The 17638-nt window shown below is 33.5% G+C and overlaps 2 protein-coding genes across 2 annotated transcripts; both read left to right on the forward strand.

Moving 5' to 3' along the window:
- The first annotated feature begins 13744 nt into the window (after positions 1-13744).
- Positions 13745-14823, forward strand: LOC125220593 (protein FAR1-RELATED SEQUENCE 5-like). The gene is made up of 2 exons (XM_048122746.1): positions 13745-14393; positions 14549-14823. The coding sequence occupies exons 1-2, from the start codon at positions 13745-13747 to the stop codon at positions 14821-14823; spliced, it is 924 nt and encodes a 307-aa protein (XP_047978703.1).
- A 24-nt stretch (positions 14824-14847) lies between these two features.
- Positions 14848-15960, forward strand: LOC125220594 (protein FAR-RED IMPAIRED RESPONSE 1-like). The gene has a single exon (XM_048122747.1). The coding sequence runs from the start codon at positions 14848-14850 to the stop codon at positions 15958-15960; it is 1113 nt and encodes a 370-aa protein (XP_047978704.1).
- The last annotated feature ends 1678 nt before the right edge of the window (positions 15961-17638 follow it).

Raw genomic sequence — 17638 nt, forward strand, 5'->3', positions numbered from 1 at the left:
AAAAACCCTTATTTGAGCTTATCTTGACACGAAGCTCGCATTTCTTATCTTACTTTGCAAATCTTTTTATATCTCATACTTATTATCAAACGACCCCTTATAGTACTAATAAAAATAAGTTGATTTTTTTATATACATAAATTATTTTCTTATTTAAGTAAAATTTTTTTTGGAGTAGTCCAACTTTGTTGGACAATAACTTGGTTCTCACAAATCCGATTAAATGATCATAAAGCTCTATACGGTAAGTTTGTTAATAATACTCATTCTATTGGTTTTGAGTGAAGAAAGTAGTTTATATATTGAGCGATGCTAAACAAACACAAACACATCATGGTCACCAGGATATATTAATAAATTAAAGTATTAATTATATATTAAAATATTAATGATGGATAGTGGACAAATTAAAATGACTTTATTAACCTTCAGTCCTATTTTTTATTTTGATTAAGGAATCCCTCTCTTTTTACTTTTCTTCAAATTTGAATTTGAAATTCTGCATTGATTACATTTTTGTAGTTTCAATAAAGTAAGTATTTATGCTAGGTCCTTATTATAAACACTATTATAATTGCTTTCACTCCATAAAATAGAAGCATAACTAACGTTAATTCACTTGACATTGCATCACTTGAAATATACATAAGCGTATGGTACAATATTAATATCAATATTATAAAAATTAATAATATTGTGCAATAATAAAATAAGTAGAGTATTCATAATCATGTTACTACATTAATATTTTATATTTTTGCAACCTAAATCGTGACAATCTGGACATCCTATCACCATAGCATATTCATTAAAATGTTAGTATGAGATTGTAGAATGCAATCTTCAATTTCTTTGTTAAATAATCTTTATCTGTTAAATCAAAGTGACAATATAAGTTAGTAATTCTTACTGATACTCATTATTTGTATTCATCAGTCGAATTATGCAATATTTTGATCTCAGGTACATTAAAAAATCATTTAACTAATTGTTTTATCTAATTTGCTATATTAAATTTCAATTAAGGCTAATGTCATAGTATTTCTCTTACAAACGAAATAGTTGGATTATAATTATTCACTAATTTTATTTACTTTGCAACATTAGATCTCAAGGTTCAATCACGTTAAAAAATTATCCGATCAAATACTAATATCATAGGATATATTTTATGGACAAAATAGTTCAATGAGAATAATTCAACGTTTGATCTATTTATTTTTTTGATTTTAGAGCTCAAGTAAATTAAAATATTATTTAGCCAGATGATAATGTCATTAGAATTTCTCTAATAAATCAAAAGGTTGGATGAAAATAAATCACTAGTTGAGTTATGCAATATTATATCTGAAGCACTAAAATGTTATTTAATCAAATCACGAATACATCTATCTATTTAACAATTTTACATCTCAACCAAGACTAATGTCAAAATATTTCTCTTACAAACCAAATAGTTGGATTATAATAATTAACTAATTAATCTATTTACTTTGCAGCATTAGATCTCAAGTTTCAACCACATTAAAAAATTATGTAACCAAACACTAATATCATAGGATTTCTTTTACAGAAAAAATAGATCTATACAATATTAGATCTCAAGCTTATTAAAATATTTATTTAATCAAATCATTAATAGATCTATCTATTTAGTAAGTTTATATCTCAATCTAGACTAATGTCATTAGTATTTCTCTTACAAACCAAAAAGTTAGATAAGAATATTGCACTAATTGATCTTAATCACTATGCAACATTAGATCTTAAGTACAACAAAAAATTATTTAATCAAACACTAATATTATAAGATTTCTTATACAAACACAATAGTTATGATGAGAATAGTTCACTACTTGATCTATTTAATTTTTTTATATTAGATCTCAACTAAATTAAAAAATCTATTTGATCTATCAATAATTCTCTAAATAATTTATCTATTTTTTTATATTATATCTCAAGCATATAAAAATTTAAAATAAATTCGTATAAAATGAATGGAGTACAACATAAGACTTACATTATTTGTTTTTATTTTAATTTTACACTTTCACAGACTCAAATTAAATGTTGATAAAAAATTACGTTTATGTATTTTGACAAACAACTAGAAGCCAATAAATTGAAAGCCAAAAACTAAAAAAATAGCTACAAATTTCTTTTGCAATTATTTTTAAAAACTTTGATTAGTTGTATATTCACAATTTATTGAACATGTAACAATGAATCACAATAAATTAACATTGATATAAGGAATAAGGAAAATCATTGAATTAATGGATGAAAATAATTTTTCTTTTTGCTTGTAACATAAAGAAACTAAAAACTAAAAAGCTAAACTAAAACGAAATGAATGAAATCAAACAAAGTAACTATTTATATAATTCAATCTAAATTGATAATATGAATACCATGTCCACACTCCACTTTATTATGAACTTCACTATTTTGATAATGAAATTGATAAAATCTATTGAGAAAAAGCCGGTCAAACTCCATGAAACTATTTATATGTTAGAATTTGTAAATATGTTAAAAGCAATTTAATAAATAAATAATAGAATGAATAAAAACAGTTGAGAAAAAATTGGCCGAATTTCAGTAATTAGAATAGAATTTTACACAATTATCTTTTCACATACAAATAGAATAATTTTTATAAACAGAATCCTAATATATAGGAAATAAATATGGAAGTTGCAATTAATTTTTTTATCGTGAATAATCAAGGAAAAACAAAAAAAAGGCGCCACTTGTGGGGAAGGAAAATTAAAGGCGGCAAGTTTATTTAAAGGATAAGTAAATTTAGTTCTAAATGAACCAGGTATTATAAAATAACCGTTTTTTTTTTCTACATAATCATTTTATGGTTGTACATAGGGATGTCAATTGGGCTAACCCGTTCGGGTTCGGGCCGACCCACTCAGGTTGTTGGGCTATTTGGGTGCGGGCTATTCGGATTATAAAATTTTCGGGTTATAAATTTTCGACCATAACCCTAGCCCGCCGGGTTTCGGGCTAACCCATCGGGCTATTTGGGCCTAAAAACTTTCAAAAATAATCTTTTGTAATCAAATTTTCCTCAAAAAAATAATTTTAACTTTTAGATATTTATTCTTCTTAGTGTTAGAATCATATAAAATTTTCAAACTTTTTCATAGTTTTCCTCAATAATAGTTGGAAAGAAGTCTTTCATCTCGATCAACTACAATCTAAGCAAAGATAAGAAAAAATTAAATCAATTAATTTCAATTAGAGCTTGTGTTCGTGTTATTATTTTGGCATTGTTTCATAATTATTTCTTTATGAAAATTAAAAATCATATCTTACATGAATCATTATTAAAATGATAATTATATTGAGATTTTGATGGGTTAATTCTTAATTTTGTATTGATTTGTTTTGTTGGTAGTAAGACAGTAGTGACAGATGATGTGGCAATGGAATAATGAGTTGAGGTGAAACTTTAAAATTGATAGTGTGGGATTGAGTGGAACAGTGTAGTAGAATGTAGACGAAGAAGACTTATGATTATGCCACATTAAATTCAAAAATATATAACCTCAATATTTTTTAATTAAAAGCTGCAACCCGTCGGGTTGACCCGCAACCCATTCGGGCCAACCCGTTTAGCCCGTTTTGTATTTGAGTTATAAAATTACAGCCCTAACCTGCTCATTTTACCGGATTATTCAGATCGACCCATGAGTTTAGAGTTGAATTGACATCCCTAGTTGTACATAATGTGGCTTAATAATTTTTCCCTTATATTTTGCCTTTTCATTGAGAGTTGGATTTATACATGACGCACAATTAAGAAGGTATCATCGAAATCTTCTCATTAATCTATTCGAGTATATTGGACAATGAAATTTGAACGTATACTAAAATCAAAAAATTGAAAAATCTCATGTATTTTTCAATCATAAGTGAGTTGGTAAAAAACCAAAAATTCACAATAGCACTATGAAAATTTGATATTCGACAATGAAACTTTGCCAAAAAAGTTCTGAGATGTCCTCTTCTCCTCTTCACCTCTTGTCTCTATGATAAAATTAATTTTGAATAATGTTCAGAATCTCGAATTAATTTAATTTCAAAAGGTCTATACGAATGTGTTACAGCATTTTCTATCATAAAAAATGTCAGACCAGTGGCACAAATTAAGTTATTGATATTTAAACTTGCAATTTTTCGTAAGAAATTGTTGGACTGAATTAAATTTGACACATGCTCTCAAATTGGGTAATTATGTTGGCCACTAAGGGTTTTGGGCGCCACTTTTGTTGGCATAACTCCACGCACTTAATCATGTTTGTTTATATTCAATTGTCAATCACTATGGGAATAATTTGAATGAATAATAGTTTTAGCACTCCACTCTCGTGATTAATTAATTTTGTTTCATTTTTTTATTTTTATTTATAATTAATTCAATTGAAATCCCAAATTCATCTTAATTTCACCTCTAACTATTCAGTTAAATATACAATTATTGAATATCTAATTATTGTATCGAATATACAATTAATTGAAAACCTCCGAGTGAATTAGAGATCAATCGATAATAGTATCAAACATCATAAAATATGAAATAATAATACAACATTTATACTAATTAGTATAAATCTAGTATATATTGTTATAGGTTTGTGTTAAAATGACAACCCCTCTTAAAGTGATACCGTGACACCACTTATACAACAATATTACAAACACTACACAACAATCTATAGATTGTTGTATAGCGTGTTGGATATTGCTGGACAAGAAAAATTGTTGTATAAAGAGCAACAAATTACTAGCCGAGTTTTTCAACCTTTTTTTTTTGCCAGGTGGCAGCTTATTATTCGTTCACGTGTACAAATGATTGACTAGGAAGGGTGGTATGGTGTTATTTTAAGGGGTGGTGGCACCCTAACATGCCCCTAATGTTATATCACAATACATAAATAATACTTTATAGAACATCATACGGAGTATATGAATTTATAAAATTATATCACATATATAATAAAAATAATAATTAAAATATAAAATTATAAAAATCCTGCTATATTTTATAAATTAATAAGATTTTTAAGATGCGATATAATCTAAAAAGAATTAATGTTATCAATATCACCATTATTACTATTATCAGAAGCAATGAACCCAAAACAATAAAACTCTTGCTTCAATCCAACCCCACTCAACTACCATGAATGATGGATATACTTCATCAATCCTCATCCCATTTGGCTTCCCCTTCAAGCTCCATTACTCCCTCAACCTCAATTTATTAGCCAATAGGGTTTAGTTTCAGGAAATCTTTGGTGGGGTGTAAGAACATCAGTGGTGAGAATTGTGACAGGATTATGGAGATTGGTTAGTGCTCATGCCACATTTGATAGGTTTAATGGCTTTCTTCGCCTCTCGTACGTTTATTATTCAATATCTCTTTCATATCTCACATTATTATTTAATTGCATTATTTAGTTAGATATTTAGGGATTGCATATCTTTTTCATATCTTTTGTCTTGCTCATTAAGTTAGTATCCCTATTATAAATAGTCCTTAATCAATCAATGAAAGAACAAGTATTTATCTTTTAATTGACCGTCTTTATTTTTCTGCATTCAAGATTGATCGACGAGGCTCGGTTTCCTCGCGACTTTCTCCTATCTTTCTACTCGATAAGGGGTTAAACCCTTATCAGCCTCCCTGTTGAGTTTGAGCCTGAGGTTCCCAGAAGGCCTCACATTATAAGAATGTATTGATGATTTGTTAATTACTACTATTAGTGTACATACTATAGTATTTCCCTTTTATTCTCTAAATATCAAACTACTATCACTTACTTATCTTTGATCCCACCAAGTAGACATATGGAGTATGGAATTGACCATGAATGAAAACAAGAGATTCAAATATCCCACATGATTTAGTAATTCCAAATACCATTGCAATTCTTTTTAGGGAACCTTCATTTGACTTATTCCGGTTTTATATTTTCTGGGTCATTTATGGTGCGAAATTGCTTGACAATTATTCAACATTAGAATGTGCACATTAATTTGGTCAATGAATATACCATGGAAATATTGTTAATTAATGAAATTAAAATCAAAATAATGTGTTTTGTTCGTGCGTGTAGAAAGTGTCGGTAGAAGAAATAAAATGGAGAGCGAATTAATGTGAGTGGAATAGTAATAAGAGCTGCAGTAATTACTACTACTAATATTTAATGCTCCATACGTGTACTCCATATTTTATCCGATCCCATTTAATTTTCTATCAAAATATTCATAATTTAATGGTGTTTTATAAATATAAATATTTAATTTAAATTTCAATGTTTTCAAAAAAAGGTTTACTCACTGAACTTTTCACAGATTTCATAATTTAATGGCGTTTCTCCATTTTATAAGGAGAAATATTTAATTTTAATTTCAATATTTTCTAAAAATTAAAAGGGTTACTTACATAAGTTTTTGCCAATAATCCAATAAAATCCGTTGGTAATCAAAGTTATCATGGATTATTAAGAGATAAAGTTACTATGTGACTTCGTTGTTGATAAACAAATTACTGACAAGAGTTTTATCACCTATGTACAATTTCATTTCCACTAATACGATAATAATGACACTTATATGTCACCATATGGAATTTTAATTCCACTAATATAATCATAATGATGATATCATAGTCACTACATTTTATTATTGCTGCTGGGCCTGGGATTATTTTGTTCTGTAAATGTAGGAAGGCATTCATCAATCGATAGTTTTCGATTGCAAATTCAAATAATGTTTTACAAAAGTGGTCCTAAACCAAGTACTCCCAATTAAATTAAGAAGTGTTGGAGCCAAAAAATTTATAAAAAATATGAGACGTATTGCACTATTGATTCAAATAAGATTATTTTAGTTGATAAATTATAAACATTTTTATACCCATCAAATTCTTAGCAAGCGTGAAAACTAATTTGGGGTAATTATCTAAAGAGAATGCATAATTAGTTTTTTATAATTTGAAAGTAAAAGCGGCCCAACGATTAAATATATGGCCCAAAATTAATAAGCCAAGTATTTTCTTCTCCAACCTAATTCAATTTTACAGAATCAGTGGAACTCCCTAAGTATGGACGGTTGGTGTGGAGGGGAACTCCCAATAAGAGTAATCTAAGCACAGCACAAAATGTAAAACACACCATCTGCATTATTACTAATGTTGGGTATCGGTGGCGCATAAGGCTGACAATTTTTGGCACGACATGATAACACGACACGAGCTCGCATGAAATTAATGGGTATGTGTCAAAGCTTATTGGGTTTGTGTCCTTATCGTGTCGACACGATAACGACACGAAAATTTCGTGTCGTGTTCGTGTTACACGTTAAGAATATTATAATATTATTTCGTGTCGTGTTCGTGTTACATGTTAAGTATATTATAATATTATTTTTATTTTTATTTATTTTAAAATATTTAAAATTTAAAATTTCATATTGAAAATAATATTAATATATTATATTATTATTATTGTTATAGTGTCGTTATTGTGTTGTGTCATATATGTGTTATTATCGTGTCGTGTTGACCCGAAGTGGTTCATTTCATTAATGTGTTCGTGTCGTGTTCGTGTCTGAGGGTAGCGGGTCGTGTTCGTGTTCGTGTTTAGAGTTTTCTTAACGAGTCGTGTTTGTTTTTGTTGTTATCGTGTCGTGTCGTTATCGTGTCGACACGATAACGACACAACACACACGATTTGCCACCCCTAGTGGCGCACACCTGAACTCCACATTAGTATACATTAGTATGATATTGTCCGCTTTGGCAAAGCCCAGGTACTCCCCAAAAGGCCCCATACTAATGGAGTTGGGAAAACCCATTTATATGCTTGCAACTCTTGTTCATTCTCCGATGTGGGATATGGTTTGCTTTACCACAATCCTCCCCTCAAACCAAGACCACCGGAGCAGACCACATGCCTACCCCATGTTACAGGTCACCAGGTCACCACAGGTCTTGGTCGAGCTCACGCAGAGACATTGGAGAACTTGCAAGCTAAACCACCGAACCTCGAGCCACACAGGCCCAACACTCTTGTACATTCTCCGATGTGGGATATGGTTTGCTTTACCACAATCCTCCCCTCAAACCAAGAACACCAGACCAGACCACATGCCCACCCCATGTTACAGGTCACCAGGTCACCACAGGTCTTTGTCGAGCTCAGACAAAGACATTGGAGAATTTGCAAGCGCAACCACCGAACCCCAAGCCACACAGGCCACCAAACCACATGCCTACCCCATGTTACAGGTCACCAGGTCACCACAGGTATTGGTCGAGCTCACACAGAGACATTGGAGAACTTGCAAGCACAACCACCGAACCCCGAGCCAAACAGGCCCAGCCCCTGAACCAGGGCTCTGATACCACTGTTGGGTATCGGTGGCTCACACCCGATGGTGCACACCTGACCTCCACATTAGTATGATATTGTCCGCTTTGGGCAAAGCCCGGGTACTCCCCAAAAGGCCTCATACTAATGGAGTTGGGAAAGTCCATTTATATGCTTGCAACTCATGTTCAACTCTTGTTCATTCTCCGATGTGAGATATGGTTTGCTTTACCACAATATTCCCCTCTCGGGCCTTCAAAAAGGGGGAAATTTTCCCAAAAATTTTGAGTCTTTCATGGTGACACCGGAGATAAACCCGGGCTCTATTTCAAAGCTTGAAATCTTTCATCCATCTCAAGAATGTGCACGCCTGCCTTTTCGATTGAACCTTGATCGGGACCGATTTTTTCCCAACAGTTTCCCCAAAAAGGTTTTCATTTCAAACCTATTTCGCCCACGCCGAACGTTTATTCCCGAGAGGGCCCCAATTTCCATTATTACCACCATGATTCTTTTCTTGTTTCAAGATATCATTTTGACGACGCCATTAAATACTTTCCCCTTGATGTACCGCGAAGGATATTGGGCCAACAATTTCATTTCACTTTTGTTCTAAAATGTTGTTTAAAGAATAGGAACAAAATTTGTTAGGAACGTTCTTTCTTTGTTTTGTGAAACAGGTTGTGAATATGATCCACATGCGAGTACCGGGTTGGTTGGATTGAATTCAAAGTTGGAACACCCTCGTTGATGCGCAATGTTTTGTGAAATGCCCAGAAGAATGTGGTTTCGTGGGCCGGGGTTTGGAATGGGTATGGGGGGCTGGGAGGAAAGGGGGAGGCTTTAATTTGTTTAGGGAGTCCCCGAGGGGGGGTTTGAAGCCGGAAGCTATACACTTGTTAGAGCATTACCCCTTCCCAAAAAAAACTAGGAGTTTTGGGTGGTTGGAGAGTGGATTCATAAATATGTGGTGGATAGTGGGAGGGGGGGCTGAATGTTTTGTGAATGCGTTAGTGGATATGTTTGTCAAGTGTGGAAAAAATGGAGAAAGCGCGTGCCATATTTGAGGGGATGCATGAGAGAGATGTTGTTATTTGGGCACTATGGTGGGGTTACTTACCCTTTATGGTTTTCCAAAGGAGGTTTTGGAAGTGTTTGGTAAGGAGAGAGAATTTGGGGCCGATCACTATGTCATTGTCGGCTTTTCCCTTTTCCCGGTTTAGGCCCCTGGGTTTTGGAGTCGAAACATAAGCCAAGTCTTTTTTTCTCCAACCTAATTCAATTTTACAGAATCAGTGGAACTCCCTGAGTATGGCCGGTTGGTATGGAGGGGAACTCCCAATAAGAGTAATCTAAGCACAGCCCAAAATGTGCTGCCACACACCACTGCATTATTACTATTGGGTATCGGTGGCGCATAGGGCTGGCAATTTTTGGCACGACACGATAACACGACACGAACTCGCACGAAATTAATGGGTATGTGTCAAAGCTTATTGGGTTCGTGTCCTTATCGTGTCGACACGATAACGACACGAAAATTTTGTGTCATGTTCGTGTCGTGTTCGTGTTACACGTTAAGAATATTATGACATTATTTCGTGTCGTGTTTGTGTTACACGTTAAGTATATTATAATATTATTTTTATTTTTATTTATTTTAAAATATTTAAAATTTAAAATTTCATATTAAAAATAATATTAATATATTATAATATTATTATTATAGTGTTGTTATTGTGTTGTGTCATATATGTGTTATTATCGTGTTGTGTTGAACCGAAGTGGTTCGTGTCGTTAATGAATTCGTGTCGTGTTCGTATCTGAGGATAGCGGGTCGTGTTCGTGTTTAGAGTTTTCTTAACGGGTCGTGTTCGTGTTTGTTGTTATCGTGTCGTGTCGTTATCGTGTCGACACGATAACGACACAACACGCACGATTTTCCACACCTAGTGGCGCACACCCGAACTCCACATTAGTATGATATTGTCTACTTTGGGCAAAGCCCTGGTACTCCCCAAAAGGCCTCATACTAATGGAGTTGGGAAAGCCCATTTATACGCTTGCAACTCTTGTTTATTTTCCGATGAAGGATATGGTTTGCTTTACCACAATCCTCCCCTCAAACCAAGACCACTAGAGCAGACCACATGCCAACCCCGGTGTCTTGGTCGAGCTCACGCAGAGACATTGGAAAACTTGCTAAGCTAAACCACCGAACCCCGAGCCACACAGGCCCAACACTCTTATACATTCTCCGATGTGGGATATGGTTTGCTTTACCACAATCCTCCCCTCAAACCAAGACCACCAGACCAGACCACATGCCTACCCCATGTTACAGGTCACCACAGGTCTTGGTCGAGCTCACGCAGAGACATTGGAGAACTTGCAAGCGCAACCACAGGGGCTCTAATACCACTGTTGGGTATCGGTGGCACACACCCGAACTCCACATTAGTATGATATTGTCCGCCGGTGGCGCACACCTGAACTCCACATTAGTATGATATTGTCCTCTTTGGGCAACGCGGATACGGTTTTGCTCTTGGAGTACTCCCCAATAGGGCTAGCAATTTTTGACACGACACGAACCGACACGAAATTAATGGGTTTGGGTCAAAGCTTATTGAGTTCGTATCCTTATCGGGTCGACCCGTTAAGGACACGAAAATTTCGTGCCGTGTTCGTGTCGGGTTCGTGTTCCGTTAACAATACGTGTTAGTGTCATGTTCGTGTTATCAGTTAACAAATAATATTTTAATATTATTAATTCTTATCATTTTCATTTTTCAATACTTATTAAATTGACTCTCATAGTCTCATTCGCTCATTTAAATCATTTGAATATTTAATCAATTTTCAATACGTGTTGTTATCGTGTCGTGTTGACCCGAAGTGGTTCGTGTCGTAAATGGGTTCGTGTTGTGTTCGTGTCGTGTCCGTGTCTGAGGGTATTGGGTCGTATTCGTGTTCGTGTTTTCTTAACGGGTCATTTTCGTGTTTGTTCTTATCGTGTTCGTGTCATTATCGTGTGTCCTTATCGTGTCGACACGATAACGACCCGACACACACGATTTGCCCTACTCCCCAAAAGGCCTCATACTAATGGAGTTGGGAAAGGCCATTTATGTGCTTGCAACTCTTGTTCATTCTCCGATGTGGGAAATCGTTTGCTTTACCACAATTACTCATGCTGTCTTTAACCGTGAATGAATTTCTAAAAATTTGAGTCTTTCAATGGCGACAATGGAGTCCAGCTTCTTTAATAAACCATAGTGTTTTCATGATAAAAAAAAGGAAGGAATTACTTTTTGTAAATTTAAAACCGCCGATCTCACTTGTATCTTCTTCTCAAAATATTCAGCAATTCTCGTCACAAAATTGGACCAGGTATGCATTTCTTTTGCTCGATTTAAAAATACACTAACAGATGGGGATATAACTGCAATATAAGAAACTATAAAAGCAATTTTGCATTTGCTACAGTGCAACGCCATATTTGAGTCATTGTTGTACATAAACGCAAAAAAAGGGACAAAATGAGATTTTTTAGCAGCAAAATTAGGAATTGCAGTATTGTTGGATATTCTCTTTACTCATTCCGTCTTCAACAGTGAGTGAGTTTCTGAAAATTTGAGTCTTTCATGACGACAATGGAGATCAACGCGACTCTGTTTCGAAGCTTGAAATCTTTCATCCAGCTCAAGAATGTGCACGCCCGTCTCTTTCGATTCAACCTTCATCAGGACCGATTTATTCTCAACATTAATTATATTCTAAACCTAATTCTTTCTCTCTCTCTCCCAGCGCCGCTATCGTCTTCTTCGCCTTCCGTGATTTTTCATTTTCTCGTCTCTGCATCTCAAAATTTCCATAGTCGTTGCTTCCATTCGAAAATACAAAGGATGAGGGAGCCAAGTGCAATTTCCAGGAACTTCAAAATGTGAAAACGCAAAAAACGCAAAAAAAGACGATTTGGGATGCGATTTGCAGCATGGTTGGAGGTGTTTTCGACTGCAAATTTAGGTTTTTGGGATGGTTGGGGATGCCCTTAGATGTGGATGATAAATAAATGACTTTAGGGTTTAATATTTAAGGTATTGTTTTTATTATCTTTTTATTTATATTCTCTACATGGAATTATTGTATTAGTATAGTAGAAGATATTTAATGGAAAATTTAATCATTAATTTTATATTTTAAAGAATATACACATGGCATTATTATATTGGTGGGGTAGCAAATGATGTATGAGATTTTTCATTTTAAAGCATAGACACATGGCATTATTGTATTGGTGGGGTATCAAATGGTGTATAAGGTGGGGGAGGTGATCCTCTCCGAAAAACCACAGGGCCAAACCACCTAATCGCCGACGTCGCCGGCACAAAACTCAGCCAGCAAAAACTTATCCACGCCGTTCCAAAGATTTTAGAGCTGAACGACTACCAAATCGAATCTCAAACACTACCTTCGAAAACCGGAGGTCGCCGGCGCATAACATATTCGATTTCCCCTTCTCCCTTTTCTGTATTTTCGATTTCATCTCCAAATTCTTCACAAGTTCTTCAACCATCTACAACTCCCTATAATCAGGTAAGTAATTTCTTCATCTAATTCTTCTTCTCCAATTTTCCGTTTCTGCATCTCTCATCTCTCGGTCTTCTTCGAATATCATCAAAAAGAAAGGACTCAATTGCAATTTCTGGTAAGTTTTGCGTCGAGCTACAGTACTACTGCAAAGATGGAGTAGTACTGTTCACAAACGCAAAAAAAGGACAGATTTTGATGCGTTTTTTAGTATGGTTGGAGGTTGTTTTCACTGCAGACTTGCGTTTTGCAGTGGTGTTAGAGATGCCCTAAAAACTCAACACCAAAAACCTTTAACTTTACGGCGTAGCTAAATATGAAAATTGCTCCAATTTGATTCTCTAACTCAAACGATTTCAAAGGACATCACGTTAGCACAGGTAAGTTAATTGAGTTGAAGTTATTATGAATCATTATATTATCTAATTTGTAATATTAAGTTTTGAATTTATTTTAATTAAATGATCTTTATTAGTTTCATGTACATGATATTTTATTGTTACATTCAATTTTTTATGAACACATGAAGCTTTTGAATTCGTTTTAATTAAATGATCTTGATTAGTTCCATGCATATAATATTTATATTTATTTAAAAGCACAAAAGAAGAATATATATTGAAAGTATATGCACGAAAGGAGATTATATACTGAAAATAAATTAAATGAGTGGCAAAAGAGATATTTTTATTGTTGCAGTTTGGTATCTATATTTAAAAAAATAAGAATCTTTCTTGCTCACGTCATTTGTAGGTATGGATGAGACTATATCAGAAGGCATTATTCCTAAGATAGGAATGGGGTTCGAAACTGAAGTTGAAGCATATGATGCCTATATGAAATATGCTAAGGCAACTGGTTTTGGAACACAAAAAAAGACTGCTCATAAAGATCCAATCACAGGTAACATCCTTGACGTTAGTTTTTATTGCTGTAGAGAAGGTTTTAGAGCAACAAATAACAGAGGTGTTACAGTAAATAATCCGCGTCCTGAAATAAGGTGCGGGTGTAAGGCTATGATGAAAATTAATGGTAGATATGGGGGAAGGTTTCGAATTGTGAAGTTTGTTGAAGAGCACAATCATGAATTGTGTGGTCCTGAAAAATCTTACATGTTTAGATGTTTTAGACAAATGTCAGATGTTCAACAAACTCAAGTTGATGTGGCTCAAAGTTGTGGGTGGCCTTCAAAGAAAATTATCGATGTAATGGCAAAGGAAGTTGGCGGAATTCAACATCTTGGTTTCACTCATATTGACTTGAAGAATTATTTGAGAACAAAGAGGACTTTAGAGATCAAACAAGGTGATAGTGGGGGTGTTTTACAATATTTACAAAGGATGATAAGTGAAGATCCACACTTTTACTATGCAATACAGTTGGACGTGGAGGATCTGATTACAAGTATATTTTGGACATATGGTAGAATGATGCAAGATTTTGGTCATTTTGGTGATGTCATTGTTTCGTTACTATATACAGAAAACATCGAGATGGTAGACCAATTGCCTTGTTTGTCGGCGTAAATCATCATAAACAAACAACTGTATTTGGTGCAGCTTTATTGTACGATGAAACCATTGAAACCTTTGATTGGTTGTTTGGTGCATTTGAAGATGCCATGATGGGAAAGAGACCAAAAACCATCTTAACAGACCAAGACCAAGCAATGAGTGCTGCTTTAGCTTCCAAGTTGCCATCAACTTACCATCGCCTATGTGTTTGGCATATTTTTCAGAATGCAGCCATTCATCTTTCTAGTGTTTTTTCGAGCTTCAAGAACACATTTGCAACTGATTTTAGTCGTTGTGTGTATGACTTTGAAGAAGAATAAGAATTTCTTGATGCATGGAACGAAATGTTAGAGAAATACGACTTGAAAGATAATCAGTGGTTGGGAAGAATGTTTTCTCTAAAGGAAAAATGGGCATTGGTCTATGGAAGAAGCACATTTTGTGCAGACATCATAACAACTCAACGAAGTGAGTGCATGAATGTTGTCGTGAAGCATTATGTAAATTACAAAAACAACATTGTTGAGGTATTCCATCATTATCAAAGGTTGATAGATGATCGTCGAGAGAAGGAATCAATAGAAGATTTCAAAATTGCTCAAAGTTTTCCTGTTATGACACTTCGATTAGAAATTTTAAAGCATGCTGCTACAGTATATACACATAAGATGTTTGCATTGTTCAATGAGGAGTTGAGGAAGGCATTTGAAAGCAAGATCAAGAGTGAGAATCAACTTGGAAGTTCAAGAATTTATAAGGTCAGACCATGCCATCAAGCTAGTGAACATACAGTCTCATATGATTCTATTGAAGGTTCTATTTCTTGCAGTTGTAGGAAGTTTGAATATTCAGGTATTTTATGCTCACATAGTTTAAAAATCTTAACATGCATGAATATCAGTCGAATACCTGATGAATATATCTTGAAGCGGTGGACCAAGCATGCTAAGAATGAGATGGCAGGAAGTTGCGATGAAGGGGTTGTCATTGTTGATGAAAAACTGAGAAAGAAACGACGATATAAAGAGTTATGTAACTCTTTCATGCAATTAGCAGGAAAAGCAGCTGAGAGTGAAGATAGTTATACTTATGTCATAGATTATCTCTTGAAAATGGGAAATGACATTGATGGAATGGCGGAGAAGGCGAATAATGTGACAGCTGAGGCAAATAATGTGACAGTTGAGGCAAATAAGGTTGGAGACATTTCAACTGATGGTGATGTCAATGAAAGTCAAATTAAAGGCGTGAAACCCAAAAGAAGGGTTACATGCCAATCAAGTAAGAGACCCAAGAACGCTTTGGAACAGGCTATTAGTAGAAAACGGAAACCAAAAGCAGCAAAGAGTGGTTTAAAACATGTTTCTTCTACACAGGAATCCGAAGGGACTTCACTCATTAATGATAAGTACTGGAACTTGACGTACAGTGCTTTTGATAATCAAAGTACATCATGAACCATGTTCTCCAGAGCTAGTCATCTCCACTTATCACAATTTTATCCTTTGTTTTCTTTTCTTTTCTTTTCTCAATTACCTTTGCTTGTGTAAGCTAGCTACTATATAGTTTTGCTTGATTTTTGACTAGTTTATTCAATAGGTAATGAGAACCCTTTTTTTCTACTTATTTAATTTTTCCTTATCATAAATATAAGGTTATTTGAGGATAAGGTTATTTGAGTTGTGCTTGCATATTTAAATATAATTGCACAAATATTATGTGGAAAGGTGCACTGAGATTGCTCATGTGCTGAGCCTTTTACTTATGCATAGTCGTAAATTTTGACCATTTGATTAGTGGTTGATTTGCTATTTTTACCCAACCTAGTTTAGTAATTATGGTCTTTGGTTGAATTATCTGAATGCAGTGGAATGTTTGTTTGATTGCGTTTTGTTCTGTGCCAGAATCACAGCTTCAAAAGAATTGGATTAGAGTTTAGGATCATAATGGCCTCCAATATATGCGCAAGCTGTTTGAATTAATCGCGTAACAAACAACTGTATGGTACTGTTCTACGAAGCCAAGAATCGGTCTCATATCTGTTTTAAGTTTCTCCTACGAAGCCAAGTGATTGGTATTATCTTCATTACTCAAATTATATTTTAAAGAATATACACATGGCACTATTATATTGGTGGGTAGCAAATAATATATGAGATTTTTCATTTTAAAGCATAGACACATGTCATTATTGTATTGGTGGGGTATCAAATGGTGTATAAGATGGGGGAGGTGATCCTCTCCGTTTATTTTTAGCATTATAGGCCTATTTACATAAAATTGGTTTGGGCTATTGTGTAATGTTAATGTTTATTGGGCCATTATATAATGTTTTTTACATTCTACTATTCTTATATGATTGTATTTAATTTTTATATTCATTATGATATTTATTTTTATTATTTATTTTGAATTTGGTTTATTTAATATTTTATATAAATTCTTTATTTTGATTTAATTAGTTGTAAATATATCTTCTTTATTTGAAAATTATTTGGCCCTCGTGCTATGCACGGGTCGATGATGGTAAATTATTTTTGTACCATTTTTTTGGAAGTATATCTTTATAATTCTATTATGCTTTAATTGAATTATCATATTAAATTTTAAAACTTAATAAGAATATTTAGGTTTTCCTAAATTTTTAATAGAAGCAATTCTTGAATTATATATTATTTAATTTCACTGTACTAATAATTTTTTTAAGCTGATGTTGGTTGATCCGTTGAAAGTCCTATTATTATAAGTGAAGTTGTTCGTGATGAACTTGATACATCTCTTGCATATGAGAGCACTTTTGTTTCATCATCTTTTTTATTAATGTGTAGGTTTTTTATTATTATTATTTGGATTGAATTCTTTTAGTTTTTGTATTTATGTAAGGTTTAATGGCTATAGGTATACTACTTTAATAACTACTATTTTTTATCGTTAAACTTTGTTAAAATTATTATGATAATCAAACATTTAAATTCTTCTATTGAACTATTGCATTATTCATGACATTTGGTAGTGTATGTTTTCTATTTTCTTTTATAAATATGTTAATAGAAGTAGAGTTTTTATGGTCATTTTTTTAATAGTAGAAGCGATTCTACTCTTAATGTTATTTACAAGTCTTTCAAAATGAATGAA

This window comes from Salvia hispanica, chromosome 4 (assembly GCF_023119035.1).
Source record: "Salvia hispanica cultivar TCC Black 2014 chromosome 4, UniMelb_Shisp_WGS_1.0, whole genome shotgun sequence".
NCBI lineage: Eukaryota > Viridiplantae > Streptophyta > Magnoliopsida > Lamiales > Lamiaceae > Salvia > Salvia hispanica.